This window comes from Lampris incognitus, chromosome 12 (assembly GCF_029633865.1).
Source record: "Lampris incognitus isolate fLamInc1 chromosome 12, fLamInc1.hap2, whole genome shotgun sequence".
Lineage (NCBI taxonomy): Eukaryota > Metazoa > Chordata > Actinopteri > Lampriformes > Lampridae > Lampris > Lampris incognitus.
Genome location: NC_079222.1, coordinates 23672823 through 23691867, shown reverse-complemented (window position 1 = coordinate 23691867; position 19045 = coordinate 23672823). Strand labels below are relative to the sequence as shown.

The window sequence follows — 19045 nt, the reverse complement described above, 5'->3', positions numbered from 1 at the left end:
AGTCACCGCCGCCGCAGCAGCTCCTTAACGGCGGCTGGAGCCCGGCCTGTGTTCTTACCACGCGAAGTTTGGACACAAGGCCAGGGGGTGCCGAGCCCCATGCAGTTTTCAGCGTGGCGGGAAGACCCGGGGGCGGCGCTCGGTAGTGGCCGAGCTGGCAGGCTACTGTTCATCCAAGAGACCATCTCCAGACGGCAGTTCCTATGCGACACGGATGCGCAGAGGATCATCCTGCCCGCATCAACCGTAGACAGCTTGTCCTGCGGATATGGCCCCCCCATGGAGGCCGCTAACGGCAGCCCCATCCGCAATTATGGCACTGGGTACTCGGAAACCGGGAACAAGCACTTTGACGTGGGCGTCGGTGGCAAGCAAGGGTGCATTTCCTTGGATCGCCTCAGACCGGCCCACCTGGACTTGGACCGACCTGTTGGACTGGCCCAGCCCGCGCGGTGGGGGCGCCCTCCTACCCGGCCCCCACCCCCCAACAAGGCCCCCAAGGCTCCTCCACCCCCCAGCCTACCCCCACGCCACAGGGTCCCTAAGGCCCCTCCAGCGGGAGCCCCGACCCCTGCCCCAGAGCCGTTCAGGCCGGGCCATCCGCCCCTCACCACGTTAACTCTACCTTTATGGTGAATTCTGGGGGGACATTTGTAGTGGATTTATGGACAGAATTCACCATAGCTTGTTGTTCGTAGAAGTTAAAAAAAATCGCTTTATGAACCTTCACCTTTGTGCACTGCCTGTTGACAGCTTGAACCTAGTTTTTTTTTTACACTTAGTTGCGTTGTCGCCTCCTGACTAGATCCTTGCTTATCGCTCAAATGTATGTCGCTTTGGATAAAAGCGTCTGCTAAATGAAATTGTAAAGTTGACGAGCTCACTTTAAAGGCTCACGGTGTAGACATGGTTATGCAGCGCCATGTTGTTGGGCGGGGTTGAGACTATAAAGAAATAAATGACACACGCATTTGTGTAGTCAAAGAGAGAAGTTGTTCTTCTATGGTTTCTCCCAACTTCCACACCATCATATATTTTCAAAGTCTTAATGGCTTTTTAGGAATGAGTCCTAAAACCCGGAAATTAGGCAGCATTTTTGCAATTCCTGTTCCCTCGTCTCAAAGTCAATGGGTTTTTGAATGGAATTTTTGGTTGGATGGATGAAATAAGGTCTGTGGTTAACACAAGGTTAAGAGAATTTTACGTATTTTTTCTATGACATAAAACACGTCAGCGAATAGTACCCCACCTGTAAATTTTGAACATTTTACGTTCCTTAAAAAAAGGTGGTTGCTACCAAGTGGCTAAATGAGACTGCAAAGGTTGTCAGACACAGACATAATAGCCTGGGTGCGTAAGATGGCGTCATTCGACTTCCGACGTACGAGTACTTGCACAAGAACTTCCGGTCTGGTTTGTTGAGAGAAGAGATGGCTTTGTTTTACACTCGCTGTTTGCAGAATCTCCCCAAAATCACGGTCAACGTTGTACATCACATCATGAGGGCTTCCTCGGTAGCTCAGACCAGCAAAAAAGAAAAGGGGTTTAAGATGTATATTTCGAGCTACATTGACAACTACAAGGGTGAGTAACGGCATCATTAGAACTATGCTAGCGCTAGCTAGCTAGCTAACTAACGTTAGCTGGCTGCCTTGCACTAACATTACCTTGCTCCTTTCTTTTTATTAGTCAGCTAATTTTGCTAACTTACATCTACATTCAAATTATATCTTCTGTACAGTTGTTTAAGTATAGCCCAGTAGTTATTGCAATCTACTATGTGTGTGGTGTGTGTGTGTGTGTGTGTGTGTGAGAGAGAGAGAGAGAGGAGAGAGAGAGAGAGAGAGAGAGAGAGAGAGAGAGAGAGAGAGAGAGAGAGAGAGAGAGAGAGAGAGAGAGAGAGAGAGAGACATGGTGGGGGTGGAGAGACTGAACAGCAATAGTCCTGCTCTTTCAGGCAGCTGCTGACATCCATCTTATTATCAGAGGAGTCCAGAGCTGGCAGAGGGCAACAGCAGGACGCTCCCACACACCTAACTTAGGTACGGGTTTGGAGTACTCATTCCATGCAAAGAGTGTGGGGACAACTCCTTTCTTGAGCCTCCTTAACACACCTGCAGCTGGCACAGCGAAATCACCCAGTTCAAAATGCCGACTACACACTTTCTTATCCCCTGAAGGAAAATGACAGGTACAGGTGTGAGAGTGGGCACTGGGCTTCCTGTCAGCTCTTCTGGGGGGGAAAGTGAAGATATACAATATTAGTTTAATAGATGAGTGTAATTATTTGTAGTCAAAAATGATGTCCCCACTGGACAAAATACTGAAGATCATTTCTGCTGCTGAGTGAGGAAAACACTGGTGGGAATGAAACTGGTCCACTAGCCATAGGATGGAGAGGATGAAGGAGCTAAAAAGCTTTTGACTGATAAGGAGGAAAGAGAGCCACTATCTCAGGCTGCTGTAGAAGGTCCTCAACCACTTACCAACAATGTAAATGGTAAAACGGTTGAAGAAGTGCTGCAGTCTGAACAAAGAATAGGATTCAGCTTGAAATCCAGCTAGAGCAGTCCACAGCAAGTTGAGGTCTCTCAAGGATAAGCAGAGTTACTGTCGTAACAGGTATTCTGCCTCTTAGCTGAGTGAAACTGTTCTTCGGTGGAGATGGGATTGCCAGATAAAGATATACCTCCAGTGTTCTATGTGGATATATTGCTTTTTTTTAGGGTTCCATTACATACCAAGCTGGTTGGAGCCCAAAAGAACTAATTCTTGAAGACCAATTTGTACGACCCTCGTGAAACTCAATCATAACTATACACAGCTACACCACTGCAATATAAGCACTGTCATCAATATTCACAGAGATTCTTCACAGGCTCATGTTTAAGGATGTAATAAGAACTGTACTCAGCCAGGAGAAAATAAAAAACTAGCTTCTTCATTTCCACACTTCTAAAACTGCAGTGGAAGTGTGGAAATGAAGAAGCTAGTTTTATATTGGATTGCACTGACAAAATCGCTATCCCCATGTAAATTGATACTAGCATGCACTCCTCTAAACTACTTTTGGGGTGGCGCTGAATAATGTGATCATATACTGCAGTAAACTTTACACAGGGTCAGTAATTGAAAAGGAAATAGTACAGGATTCTGGCGTTCTTGAACATTTCAAGCCTGGAGACCTGATTTTGGCTGACAAGGGATTCCTGATCCAGAATATTCTGCTGAAGGAGTCACAGTAAACATTTCCCCATTCATCATCATGGCCAACTGACACACAGCAAAGCACATGCTACAAAGGTGATTGCATAGAATAGGATTCAGAGGGCAAATGCCCGTTTAAAAAGAATTTAGAATCCTGAAATTCATCCCATCTCATCTGCGGAACTTTGCAAATCAACTGGTTCAGGCATGCTGTGCACTAGTGAACCTCCAAAATCCTCTAAAAAAAGAAGTGGCAGCAGAATAATGGAAAAGAGGCCCTCTTCCTCCGTTCAGCCAGCAACACCGGGCTCTCTTCTTCATCCATCCAACAACACGAGGTTCTTTACTTCAGCCAGCTAGCAACACCAGGCTCTCTACTTTCAGCCAGCCAGCAACACCAGGCTCCTGTTCTCTAGCCAGCCATCTGCACTGGGTTCTCTTCCTCCATCCAGCCAGCAACACTGGGCTCTCTTCCTCCCACTACTTCACTGTGAACGTCGCTACTCTTGTTTCCTTGCTCCTTTCACTCCCTCTCTTTTTTCATAAAAGCATATTAACCAATAAAGTATATTAAAAAGTGGTAATGTAACACAACTGTACTGACTGTGTTGTCTAAACTTTCTTCCCTCTCTGTCTCCATCTGTTTTAATTTTACAGCGTACTCCCTACTAAACACACTTGATCTGGGAGCTAAGAAGAAACACTTGTACAACCTACCTTGTTTATGCCATTTATATTGAATTTAGTTGTTTGATAGTTTTAGGATAATGACCTTCACTATACAAAGGTACTGACAGTAAGCACGGCGAGAACGCTGATCCTCTGCCTTCCAAAAGAACATGATTAACAAAACTTTTAGAAAAAACTAGATACATACACTACATACAGATCAAGCTCACTGCAGTGCCAGCTTTGGAAGCATGTGGGCCTTGAAAAAGTCCTCCAGAGCCAACAGGTTTGACTGCCAATTGTCGTCTCGTGCTATGGGGATAATGACGCTTTTTTGTTGTTGTTGTCCATGCCACAAAGTAGCAGGTCTGTCTTGCAGTGAGATGAAACTGCCCTTGTACTTGGTGCCAGTAAGGATGGTCCTCACACAGGCTGTAATTATCCCCTTACTTACTTACACAGAAGCCCTTGATTTGCAGTGCTTCAGTAATTGTCATTTCCCTGGCACCATAGGCACACTTCGCCTCCAGCACTGCAGAAGACCCCACCAGACCATCTGGAGATGCTCCCAACAATCCTGATGGAGAGAGCCACAAGCCTCACTCCTGGACTGGCATCTGTGTTGCAGTGGTGAATGCCCTGATGCCCTCACTCTCGTTCAGTCCCCCATTGTACAGACAAAACACCATCCAGTGTTTGCTGCTGTCTCAGGACCCTAGCAAGAAGTGAAGCAGTCACACGCTTTGATTTAAAGGACAGCTCCAAAGTTGCTGGAAGTCATCCTCCCTCTCCTAAACTAATGCCAGTTTGGGTTGTTGCACTGGCCAGTTGTTGCCACCTGAAGAAACCTCTGTTGCTCCTCTGACAAGGCCATGCTGGCCAGGGTAGCCTCAGGTCCCTGATGCCCTACAGACTCCATAGTTTTAGGAAAAGAAAGTGTTGTCAAGGTGTATGGTTCCTCTACTGGCTCAGGTGAGAGAAGCCAAGACATTCCTGAGAACCTGTCCCTGAGGCTATCCCTCAGCCAGTTGTGATCATCAGTGGTTGGCTCTCTTGCCAGCGGGTTATAGGGTTTATTCGGACGGGGGAACAGCTCCTCCACAGAATGTGTCCCGTTAGCTGCCTTTGGCTTCTTCCACTAACAACCGGTGTATGTGCAGCTGAAACTGTGGATAGCAGAGATGGCCAATGCCATGTAGTTGTGGGTTTCATGTTAATAGTATCCAGTTATAGTGTGTGTGTGTGTGTGTGTGTGTGTGTGTGTGTGTGTGTGTGTGTGTGTGTGTGTGTGTGTGTGTGTGTGTGTGTGTGTGTGTGTGTGTGTGTGTGTGTGTGCATACGTGTGAGTAAGCAATTGGGTGTTCTTTACATTTGAAGATCTCAATTCTACAGTGTTTGCTGTTGGAGAGAGGTTTTGTTTTACTTCTCTCTGGTCAGCTCACAGTTGAGCTTATAAGCGCACCAATGGTGCAAGAACATTGTACATACACATGCCATCAGACCAAGCAACTATAAACAACCTTACACCTTCACATTCAATGGTCATAACAAAAGAAAATAAAGAAAAATCAACTACTATAGTTTTAACAATAATAATGATAATAATAATAATGCTGAACAAAAATAAAACACTTTTAACAGGGGGTACATTTTTTAAGTGCAAGTTAAGAGAAAATTGTATAACGTAAGCAAGCATTATATAGTTTGACTGCATGCTTTCCTGTTTGTGCTTCTGAAAATGGTAGATTCTCAATTTCTATAATTAAAGCAGGAAAGAATGGTTTATTATTTAAAAATGTACCTTTATGGATATGAAATTTTGCAAAAAGAAAAAGATGTATTAATAAAACATATTGTTACTTTCACTGATTGTGTCATGGAAACCAAAGAATACATATTCCCATTTAAGGGAAAAATTACAGACTTTGGACATAATAAAGACATTTAGTTCCTTCCAAAGTTTTCTGGAAAAGGTGCAGTCCCAAAATAAAAGTGTGATTGTCTCAATTGGGTTTTGCACAAAAAACAACTGGAGTTCATTGTTTTGACAGATTTTCTCGGGTACTGACTCGTTGGGTAAAACCTGTGCAATATTCTGTAATAAATAATAATAATTGTGTTTGTAGATTAATGCCCACGAGAGAAGTATCTGTTTATGGCATGCCGGAAGTTTCAAAGGGATTTTATCAACATTATAATTACAAAGAATAAAATGAAGGTTTACACTTAGTACATATTTTTTTAGCCCCCTGACAGTAAATGAACCTAAAGATAAAGACAAAGTGTTTACAAAGAATGAATTAACTTCAGGTGTGTGTGTGTGTGTGTGTGTGTGTGTGTGTGTGTGTGTGTGTGTGTGTGTGTGTGTGTGTGTGTGTGTGTGTGTGTGTGTGTGTGTGTGTGTGTGTGTGTGTGTGTGCTGTGTCTTTCCCAAGCTATGCATCAAGTTTGCGATACGAAATGAGGGAAAAGAAATTGTCAGATATGTAAATTACCTGGGACTTATTTGGAGCATGTTATGTGTAGTGAAAATATACAAATACAAGTCATCCCTGCAGCACTCTGTATTTAGGACAGCGTCAAGCCGCTGATGTCATACTATGGTGGTTGCGTCCAAAATGGCAGTTGGAGGGGACCGATTCTTCAGGGGAAGTGAATTGGATCTAATTATGTTACCACCCACGAAGGTACGGGTCGCTTTAACAAAAAATACAATTTTACAGGGAGCGAGAAATTGGCACGTCTCAATAATGTTTTGGGGACTTTTACATTCGCATTACTTTTTTAATGACCATTTTGCCCAAAAATCACTAAAAATAATAAAATAATAATTTCAAATGATTTTGTGTTTACTTATTGGAAAAATGAATAGGGATTTTCCCAGGGATGAACGCATTTTTCCCCACTAACGACCCCCCCCGCAACGACACTCCATTTCGTTCTACCCCGAGGATTAAAAAAAAAAAAAAAAAAAAAGTTCTACCCCGAGGACGCGCCACCGTATTTAGAGCGCCCTCTGTCGCGTCGGAGGACTTAGTGTCAAAGTCTGACGTTCAGCACCATGGACAGATCAGTGCTACGTAAAGGATCCTGTCGGACGCTACGGACATTAACGGGGGGTAGGGGGGGTTGTATTTATGATACTCGGTGCTAAATCCCTAACACACAAGATTATGGATGTAATACAGTGAATTACCCCTTTTTGATCGGAATCTCTCAAAGTCTGTGATTTTGGAGCCAACAAAGTCTACTATCACCCCCCCGTGGTGTATACACGTAACTGCAGGGCTCGAGATCCTCCCCATCCTCTGGTGCGTGCTACAGTGAAAACGACATACGAGGAGGAGCGGGGACACCAAGAAGGCGAAATCAATGAGGGGGCGAACAAGAATTAATTAACCGACACATTTAAACGACTTACCACCCTGACAGTAGAGGGTGAGGAACACATTCTCCCCCGATTTCATTCCACTGTGAGACGGAGCGACCCTGTCCGTTGCAAGCATGGGGAACCGGGGAATGGAAGATTTGATCCCTCTGGTGAACCAGATGCAAGATGCCTTCTCTGCTATCGGTCAAAATGCAAACTTGGACCTGCCGCAGATTGCCGTGGTCGGCGGCCAGAGTGCGGGGAAGAGCTCGGTGTTGGAGAACTTCGTCGGGAAGTAAGTGGATTTTGATCTGTAGTTGCGTCAGACGGCCGCAGCCACTTTTATTTTCACACCTACGAAAGCCCCCATCCCCCCCCCAAAACCTTCTCCCTGATTTACTTCCAGGCCTTATTAAAATGACAATGTCACCCAGAGACTTGTTAGACGAATCACATCATATTTTTTGACCGTTATTATCTGTTGAGCTTTTTGAATCATTCCTGAAACCAGGCCTCACGGGAAATCCAGGGGTATTGTTTTGTTACATAAATCTCAGGCTGGTAAATGCACAGGCTCGCTGCTGAAGGCCATGCGGACTGCTCAGCAAAAAAACAAAAAAAACAAAACAAAACAAAAAACAAAAAAACGTGTTAACGCAACAAATAAAGCATTATAAGATGATATTCAATTTGATATAAAGGATTGTTTTTGTTGTTGCAACCCCATCACTTTGCTTAAGTATTTGCTATCGTTTCCATATACTTGCTGTACTAATAAATACATGTATGGCCGACGTTAAAAAGCATTGCACTCACTAAGTCTGCAAACCTAAAACCGAGGAAAGAAGTGCTTCACAGTTGCCTTGGTATAATTCCCACTTCACGCTTTGAGGTGGACTTCCTGTCAACACAGGTATCACAAATCGATAGACGAGGCTTGCTGTCATTGTATCCCTGCTAAGGATACCGTTTTGTTGTTCATGTAAGCACTTTATATAGACTAGAAAAGGGGGGGGGGGGTTGAGTTGTGGGAATAAGTATTTATTATGAAATTGTGAGCCATGATAACAACATCTAGGATGGAAACAAAGCTCCAATCTGCTATGCTGCAGTGTGACCTTGCGAAAAGAGAGAGAGCGAGAGAGAGAGAGAGAGAGAGAGAGCGAGAGAGAGAGAGAGAGAGAGGGAGCAAGTCGACCTGAGCTTTGAGCCCTTCCAGCTCAGCTCGGCATCCATCTGTCAGTGCTTATACTGTAGGTGAACCAGCTTACTGTGTGAAGACGGCTTAGGTGGCGCCAGCTAGCTGCCCGGGCTGCTAAGAAATCATCACACAATATTTGGGAAGATGAAACAGATTTCAAACCACTACATAGTATCTTAATGAGACAGGAGTGCGGGATTCAACAGTACTTCCTACTTAGGGACAGTCAGACTACATGCATTGTCCAAATGTTATATTAGGTTACCACCTACCCACATAGCAAAGTTGGGCCAGCCCAGTGATGGCTCACTTGATCCTCTTCCACTCGGCCCATGTACCACAAAGATTGATGGTCCTTGGGTGGTCCAGATCATTATGCTAGAGCAGTACCATGTATGGGCCTTAATGCAACCGTATCCCAGCCAACAGTGTGCCTGCAGCTGGCAGTTCCTCCCTTTTCTCCCTAATTGTACTTGGCCAACTACCCTATTTTCTGAGCCTTCCCGGTCACTGCTCCACCCCCTCTGCCGATCCGGGGAGGGCTGCAGACTACCACATGCCTCCTCCGATACATGTGGAGTCGCCAGCCATCTTTTCACCTGACAGTGAGGAGTTTCACCAGGGGGACATAGCATGTGGGAGGATCACGCTATTCCCCCCAGTTCCCCCTCCCCCTGAACAGGCACCCCGACTGACCAGAGAAGGCGCTAGTGCAGCGACCAGGACACATACCCACATCCAGCTTCCCACCCAGAGACATGGCCAACTGTGTCTGTAGGGACCCCCGACCAAGCCGGGGGTAACACGGGGATTCAAACCAGTGATCCCCATGTTGGTAGGCAACAGAATAGACCGCTATGCTACCTGGATGCCCCGCACCCCATAATTTGGCCCAGATTTAAAAAAAAATGCCTCAACAATGGGGATAAAAATATTTATTCATTTTTTAAAACTCATTTGCAACCATTACTGCAAACAGGGAGAACATAGTCTAAAAACAAGTAAATATATCTCATTATATTCAAATATCTATACCATCATACATGTTTTTTTCTGCAGTACCTGCAGTACTTAGACCCTATACTACCAAGCTACACAGCGTGCATGAAATAAAGTTATTTGGAGTGATGCCTTAGAAGAACCATTTCAGGTTCCAAGAAAATCCAAGGTTCTTTTTGCACTTTTAGAGACCTGAATTGTGTTTTTGTTTATCTGCCCTTTTATAGCCTCATTTACAGTTGGACTGTATATACTGTGGACAATTTGGGTAATTTTCCACATTCATATCATCACTCATCATCCATTAATTAAGAGTTAGAATAAGAAATATCTTACATATATTAAAAGGTTGTGTGTGGAACAAGAAATTATTCTTCTATGGCATCACTCCATGCACAAATTCTGAATTAAAAGACAACAATTCAACCAAAAACAACACTAAACTGTGAACACTGAAACATGACTGGAGCATGCACTTCCAAGAGTCAGAAATGCACAACACGCATTGGAACTTCAACAACAACAACAACAACAACAAAGCTGTATTTGTCAAGCGACTCTCATACAAAAACATGCAGCTCAAAGTGCTTTACAATAAGGAAATTACATGCACTAAAGTGCTTCACATAAAAACAGGGATACTGTGCCATAGTTCATGTAAATACAATGGAAGATAAAACCCACTTGATAATAATAATGACAATAGAATTAGATAAACATGAAGATGAAAATAGAATACATAAAATGCATAGCATAAATCGGGGAAAATAATAAATATAATATACTCACAACATAATGAATATTTTCTCTCTCTCGCACAGAGAGAGAGACACACATATACATATATATAATGGTATATATATATATATATATATAGATATATATATATATATAGATATATAGATATATATATTGATATATATATTGATATTCCACTCCTCATTAGTCGAGCACTCAACACCATTGACGGTTTTGAAAAAAACGCTATATATGTATATATATGTATATGTATATATATGTATATATATATATGTGTGTGTGTGTGTGTGTGTGTGTGTCTGTGTGTGTGTCTGTGTATTATTTATATTTATATATATATACACACACACACACACACACACACACACACACACACACACACACACACACACACACACACACACACCCTTCAGTCAAAACATTTAAACCACTGACAGGTAAGTGGATAACATGTATTATCTTGTTATAATGGCACCTGTCAAGGGGTGGGATATATTGGGCAGCAAGTGAACAGTCGGTTCTTGAAATTGGTGTGTGGGAAGCAGGAAAAATAGGTCAACATAAGGATCTGAGCGACTTTGGCAAGGGCCAAATTGTGATGGCTTGATGTCTGGGTCAGAGCATCTCCAAAACGACAGGTCTTGTGGGATGTTCCCGGTACGCAGTGATCAGTACCTACCAAAAGTGGTCCAAGGAAGGACAACAGGTGATCCAGCATCAGGGTCATGGGCACCTAAGGCTCTTTGATGCATATGGAGAGTGAAGGCTAGCCTGTCTGGTCTGATCCCACAGAAGAGCTGCTGTAGCTCAATTTGCTGAAAAAGTTCATGCTGGCTGTGATAGACAGGTGTCAGAACACAGCGCATCACAGCTTGCTGTGCATGGAGATGCGTAGCTGTAGATGGCTCAGAGTGCCCATGATGACCCCTGTCCACTGCCAAAAGTGCTTAAAATGGGCACGTGAGTGTCAGAACGGGACCATGGAGCAATGGAAGAAGGTGGCTTGGTCTGATGAATCACATTTTCTTTTACATCATGTGGATGGCCATGTGTGTGTATTATTTACCTTGGGAAGAAATAGCACCAGGATGCACTGTGGCAAGAAGGCAAGCCTTGTGTCCTGGCATTCATGTGGATGTTGCTTTGACACATGCCACCTACCTAAATATGCTGCAGACCAAGTACACCCCTTCATGGCAATGGCATTTCCTGATGGCAGTAGCCTCTTTCAGCAGGATAATGCACCCTGCCACACTGCAAAAAAAAAAAATACACTCGGCAGAAAACCTTGGGGAAACACACCCGGCGATTTGCTCAACTAACAACATTAAACACTGAAACGTGACATGGACTTTCAAGAGTCAAAAATGCCTCATGCGTTAAAATGCATCTCATTCTCATTCTAAAGTGGATATGATGTAATAAGTGGTGTAGGGACTTCTTTTCAGGGAGCACAGCAGCAGGAGTTCGTGGTCTGGTGAAGGGGTTAAATTTCAGTATTCAGATATAGTATTTAGATAAGGCTAACTGCAATAAAAATATGTTAATGTGCGTGAAGTTTTAATAATAATAATAATACAGTATTTTCTTTTACATTTTGTGTTTTGCTATATATTGGAAAAAGCTAGCTTTCTTTTCGTTGCCTCAGAACAACTTTGTGCAGAGAGGTACTTTCCGGAACAGCATAATGCTCCATGTAGGATATGCAGCTTTATCTAAAATATGTGAATATATCAGCTGCTATTCACGTGAAATGGACAAAAGACTTTTCTATGAAAGAAAGGAGCAGGCTGTTCTGTCCATTCCTTCACATTGTGAACTTGGTCATAGTCATAGTCATAGTGAACTTAGTAGTGAGCACATAGTCAAAGTGAGGCAGGTTTGAGTGGTTGTGAAATATTTGAGTTGAGCTTTTTGAGTGGCTTGTAGGCTCTGATTCACTTTCAGAAAGGACACAATAATAAACCTACCAGACTGCTCTGGCCACTGACCGTTTATGAGGTGCCCATCTCCACTATTGAGGAGCTGGAGAGGAAGATGAACATCTACCTGAGGAGATGGCTGGGTGTGCCGTGACACTTCTGCTCTATCGGCCTGTACAGCACAGGCAGCAAGCTGCAGCTGCCAGTAACATCCATAGTCGAGGAGTACGAGTTAACAGAAACACACCAGGCCATGATGCTGTGAGACAGCAAAGATGCAAGAATACGCCAGGAAGGCATTGAGGCCAGAACAAGCCACAAATGGTCAGCCAGCAGAGCACTGACGGAGGTGGAGGACTGCTTGCATCATGCCAACATTTTGGGTCAGTGACCCAGGGCAGGCTGGGTCTGGGCTGCTCCACCAGGGCAAGCTGGAACAGGGCTAACTCGAAGGAGCGGTGTGGCATGGTGCAGAGGGAGTTCCGCAAGGCAGAGGAGGAAAGTCCACAGGTCAAGGCTGTAAACATGAACAAGCAGGGCAGCTGGATGAGGTGGGAAAGCGTGCAAGAGGGCCCTGACCTGGTATGATATCTGGAGCATGGAAGGATACCGGATCAAGTTTCTGTTGTGTTCCAATATATGATGTTCTGCCTATGCCATCAAACCTCCACACATGGGGATTGGCAGAGAGCCCCAGCTGGATGCTCTGTGGAAGGCTAGCCAACCCTGAGCATGTCCTCTCCATGTGTTGGTCAAGTCTGGTGGATGGGAAATTCCAGTGGCAACACGACCAGACTCTAACACAGTTGGCTGCTGGTGTGGAGCAGGCAAGGAAGAAGCCAAAGAAACTTTTTATTGGCCTTCATTTCATCCGCTTCCTCAGGGCAGGGGAGAGTACAGAGGCAGAGATGAGGAGCTAAGGGGTCCTGGCCACAACTCCTCCTTTGAATACCGTGCAATCATGGCTACTGCTCCTATTAAGCTATTTGTGGTTGTCATATACCACCCACCAGGGTATCAACTGGGGAACTTTGTAGTTGAACTTGACATGTTACTCTCAGCCATTCCTGACGATGACACACCGCTGATTGTCATGGGAGATATCAATATCCTTACTGACAAAACTCAAGCGGCTGACTTGTCTCTTCTGTTCTCCTTTGACCTCAGACAGATCCCCAACCCTCCCATAAAACAAAGCCCCACTCTTCCAAGCCATCCCGGTCACTGCTCAACCCCCTGTGCTGATCCGGGGAGGGCTGCAGATTACCACATGCCTCCTCCAATACATGTGGAATCGCCAGCCGCTTTTCACCTGACAAAGAGCAGTTTCTTCAGGGGGACGTAGCATGTGGGAGGATCACACTATTCCCCCGTACCCCCCCCCCATTACCTTCCATAGACGAGGCAACTCTTCAAATGGAGGTATTGGAGATGGGAACATTTGATTTGCTCAAAGCACAACACAAGGATGTTGGGGTGAGTGACTTTTGGATCAACGTTATTCCCCAAGCTTGATTCAAAAACATGAGAGCTATTGTAATGCTCCTACTCTCAATTCCCCCCTCCACACACATATGTGAGTCATTGTTTTCTTCAATGAACTCGATCAAGAACCAGAAAAGAAACGCTCTCATCACTGACTCAACACTCAACATCTTGGCCAGTGCCTCAGGCTTGCCACAACAGAATAAAGGCCCAAGATCAGAAGGATTGCCTCATCCCGTCACTCTCACTTCTCTCACTGATTGGTGAATGAACATCCATTTATTTTTGTCCATAATTAAATGTTTGGTTTTAGACTTATTTTGTTTCAAGAAGGCATTTTTTTCTTGTATCACCCTCAACATAGGCTTCCTCAGAGGTGGTGACATCAGAGCCCTCTCTTCCACTTCCTCCATATACAAGTTGGCCACTACAGGTGAGACTGGGGAACCCATAGCACACCCATGCCTCTGCCTATAGTACTGCCGCCTGTATGTGAAGTACGTGGACTGAAGACACAGCTTCAGGAGCAGACACACTTGGTCAGTGTTAAGGGTGGTCCTATTGCTAAGGATGGCGTCGTTTTGTAATTTCACATGGACTACCTCCACTGTTTCATCAACAGGAACACATGTGAAGAGAGAAGTAACATCATAAGAGACCATTGTTTCATCCACCTCCATAATGATGTCCCTCACCTTATCCACCAACTCCAAAGTTGTTATTTATCCACATATTATACAGCAGAAATGATACGGCTGCTCAGTAACCGTCCACATCAGCTCTCTTTATCTTCCTCTCTCTTTTTTACATGTCTTTTTTTTTAAACTTCTCCCTTCTACTGCCCCAATTAGTGGGCGGCAGACTAACTACAAAATATAATATCCCTCCATCCCTCGTTGAGCATAACCATTACTTTGAAATAAATTCCCATGAACACTCACAGATGAGTAAATATGGGTCTAACCAAATAACATCATATTCACTGAAAGAACAATATAAAAGCAGCTATCTCAGAGTGGGGATAGACTGCCCCAGCTCTGCTGGACTCAGAACAGGGATTATTGTGCCCCAACAACTTCTGGCCACTCTAACTACAAATCAAGTTTTTCGGGGGGGGGGGGGGGGGTTCTTGACCTACAAGAACGGTAAGGGCCCTCGAACCGTACTTCTTCCTCCCTAGCATCAGGCTCAGACATCATGTGGACCACCTATTACTAAGAAGAGAGTCAGACAGACGCCACCCACTCAATGAAGACCAGTGGCAAAATCCAAAGGCCGACTGGGACACTGATGGCTATGGAGCTGAGCAGTCAACTCAGCCACCATATACAGAGCCTGAGGAGCAGGTACAATGACCACAAGCTGTCGGGAGGGATGGTGGAAGGGAAACTGAGCAGCCGCCTCAGCCGCCCGATACTGAGCCTGATGTTAGGGAGGAGGAAATAGGGTACGAGTGCTTAACATCAGCACAAAAACTGTGAACTTCATGGAATGGGTTTCCATGGCCATACAGCTGCATGCAAGCCTTGCATCACCAAGCACATTGCCAAGTGTCGGATGGAGTGGTGTAAAGCATGCTGCCACTGGACTCTGGAGCAGTGGAAACATGTTCTGTGGCATGACAAATCACAATTTTCGGTCTGGCAGACAGATAGACGAGTCTGGGTTTGGCGGATGCCAGGAGAACGTTACCTGCCTGACTGCATTGTGCCAACTGTAAAGTTTGGTGGAGGAGGGATAATGGTATGGGGTTGTTTTACAGGGCTTGGGCTAGGTCCTTTAGCTCCAGTGAAGGGAAATCTTAATGCTTCAGTATACCAAGATATTTTGGACAATTCTATGATTCCAGCTATGTGGGAACAGTTTGGAGAGGGCCCTTTTCTGTTCCAGCATGACTGTGCCCCAGTGCACAAAGCAAGGTCCATTAAGACATGGTTGGATGAGTTTGGTGTAGAAGAACTTGATTGGCCCGCACAGAGCCCTGACCTCAACCCCATCGAACAACTTTGGAATGAACTGGAACGGAGATTGCAAGCCAGGTCTTCTCATCCAGCACCTGTGTCTGACCTCACAAATGCTCTTCTGGATGGATGGGCAAAAATTCCCACAGACACACTCCAAAATGTTTTGGAAAGCCTTCCCAGAAGAGTGGAAGCTGTTATAGCTGCAAAAGGGGGGACCAACTCCATATTAATGCCTATGGATTTAGAATGGGATGCCACAAAAGCTCCTGCAGGTGTAATGGCCAGGTGTCCCAATACTTTTGTCCATATAGTGTACTTCATGGTCGTCTTGCAAAGGTCATGAGATACTTAGAACCACTGCCTTATTTTGGAGATGAACTTAAACTCTAGCGTGTGTGTGCTAGACTGCCCGTGTGCCTCACTCCTCCCAGTTGAGCATGTTTCCTGTACACAATCATTGGAAAAGGCGCGGTTGTAAAATAGTGGATGCATTTTTTGAGCATCACTACCCCAACGAAATTACTCGTCTCACGATCAGAATTTCATCCATGTGGTCCGATAACATTTAGAAAGTCTAGAAGAGCCAAACGATTAGATTATTTTATCCCATTCAAGTTAGCGGAGGAATGGCGCCTGGGTAGCGGAGCGGTCTATTCCGTTACCTACCAACACGGGGGTCGGTGGTTCGAATCCCCTTGTTACCTATCCGGTTTGATCGGTTGTCTCTACAGACACAATTGGCCATGTCTGCGGGTGGGAATCAATGAACGTTGTGTCCAGATGAACTGATTCAACTTTCTGGGATCCGTGTCCAGAAACTAGTTTGAGGCCTATTGTCAGTTCTCTAAAAATACACAATACCCCTTAAATAGATACGTTCTGCAGAATGATCAATAACCATAGAAATGTGCATCACTAACATTAAAAATATTTTTCAATTCTATCAATAATTTGCTAGCTACTCCTTAGTGGTTCATATCATTACTACTCTGAATTCAAAAAGAAAGTACATATCAATCAATCATCTCTAATAGGGTTTTTAAACCAAAAATGAGGGCACCCAGGTACCATAGTGGTTGATTCTGTTAAATACCAACACGGGGATCGCCTGTTTGAATCCCTGTGCTACCTCCGGCTTGGTCAGGCGTCCCTAGAGACACAATTGGCCGTGTCTGCGGGTGGGAAGCCGGATGTGGGTATGTGTCCTGGTCGCTGCATTAGCACCTCCTCTGGTAAGTGGCAGTGGTTTAACAGACAGGGCTTCCTGCGTTTTTTGAAATTTCCCACCCTCTGTCTTCCAGTTTCTGGTCTGCAGCGACAGGGCAGTTTGTTACAAGTGACGCCTGCTAGCACCATCACAGTCCAGGAAGATTAAATTACAACACAAACCCTCTCGTTTTTCTCTCCCTGCTGACAAGTCCAGAAGCTGGTCACTAGTGCACAACCCCCCACCAATTACACAGCTGAACTAACATGTTATATAACATAGAAACTTGCCGGAAGCCTGCTGATGATAACCAGAAGCTCCACTCATATGATCGGAGAGGAGCGTGACATAATGGAGCTGCAGAGTGCTACTGAGGATGAGCGAGAAAGGATGAAGTCCTTCAATCCTTTATGCAGGATATTGAGCAAGGCAGATGCTGGTATTACACATGTTAAGAATAACACAGCATTCAGTCACCGTGGCAAAAATAACACAGGCAAGACAGGAACATTTTATTAAGCCTGTAATGAAATTTCATTTATTGGCATATTGGCTAAAATTTAAAGATGTTACAGGATGCTTAGTTGTCTTCTAAGCTAGTCTGTTATTGATAGCATGCACTAAATGATTTTACCCGTCCAGTGTTTTGTCCATAATTTTTTCTCCGGACCCTTTGAATTAGCTTCCATACGTTAACTTTCTGTCAAACCATGGAGGTTAATGCAACAGTTGTTACGTGTAATTGTGTTTATACAAACTCCTAAAATGACTGATTGAATCCATCTAAACACTTGCCGTAAAATAAGTTGGTTTTGAGAAGTGATTTCAACAATTAAGAAACAAAACAAACAGGAGTGAGAGCAAGAATGAAAGAAAAAGAGAGGAGGCAAGTCGTCCGGCCACTGTTGCAAAGGATTACCACTAATCTGTGTTTGGGCCGCAGGCTGCTTAAAACACCTTCTCCCATTGGCTGTGGTCTAGTGTTGATGACTGCAGTCTCTAACCAAGCAGCCATTTCATTGGCTAGTTTCACCATGACGGTTGATAATAATCTAGCATGTACCATTCATCGGCAAAAAGCAATCTCATCGTTCCATGATCCAGGCCTTGCTGTCAAGGGAAATTACTATTTGAGGTCAAACTCACGATGAGACCTGTTCTTGCTGCTCTAGCTGAAAAAGGATTAGATTACACTCATCCTCTGGGAAACCGAAGGCCTGTATCAACATAAAGAAGCCAACAATGGAGCTGCTAAATTGTTTTCTTTTTTAATAAGCTCATTATGCTTATTAGAAAATCTTTAAGACTGAATAAGCTGCAAAAATGAAATAAAAAAAGCATAGCAATAACCAGAATAAGGAAAGGGAAATTTACATTTGTGATTTAAAAAAACAACAACAGTTAAGACGTTTCAATTAAAAAGAACTGATTTCAAAATTTGTAAATGAGAACTGACAAGCAGTGTCAGTAGAAATGCGGACACATTTGGAAAACGTGACAGGGAAAGTAATATCTATCTGTCTATCTATCTATCTATCTATCTATCTATCTATCTATCTATCTATCTATCTATCTATCTATCTATCTATCTATCTATCTATCTATCTATCTATCTATCTATCTATCTATCTATCTATCTATCTATCTATCTATCTATCTATCTATCTATCTATCTATCTATCTATCTATCTATCTATCTATCTATCTATCTATCTATCTATCTATCTATCTATCTATCTATCTATCTATCTATCTATCTATCTATCTATGTCTGTCTGTCTGGATAGTTCGCTAATTATTATTCATGTAGACAGACAGATAAACACACACACACACACACACACACACACACACACACACACACACACACACACACACACACACACACACACACACACACACACACACTGCAGAAGCAAGGAGGGCCTTTTGCTCTCAGCATGATTAGTTAAATGATATGGATGCAGGAACAAATGCTTCTTATCACAGCATCCCTTGGTAACCAATCAGAGAGAGGAGGATGGGGGAGAGGCTAGGGAGAGACATGGTATCTCACTTACATTCACATTTACTTCCATATGATGAAACACACCACGGTTTTCAAAGGGGGGTGTTGTTTTAGTATTGTCTCATCTCGTCTCTCTGTGTGTGTGTACATGGTTGTGTGTGAAAGGCTAAATCTTTCATGCCTTCCGCTCACAATGTCATTGTCCATGTGGCGCCAGATTTGGGGGTGGGTGAGTGGTGAAGGGAGGACCTGCA

The 19045-nt window shown here is 44.1% G+C and overlaps 1 protein-coding gene across 3 annotated transcripts in view; it reads left to right on the top strand.

Annotated features, from left to right (window-relative positions):
- The first annotated feature begins 7380 nt into the window (after positions 1 to 7380).
- Positions 7381 to 19045, top strand: part of dnm1a (dynamin 1a) — an 86864-nt gene continuing 75199 nt past the window's right edge. For all 3 annotated transcript variants that reach the window (XM_056291143.1, XM_056291146.1, XM_056291145.1), the window contains exon 1: positions 7381 to 7541. In XM_056291143.1, the coding sequence (XP_056147118.1) occupies positions 7381 to 7541 (161 nt within the window). The remainder of the gene's footprint in view (positions 7542 to 19045) is intronic.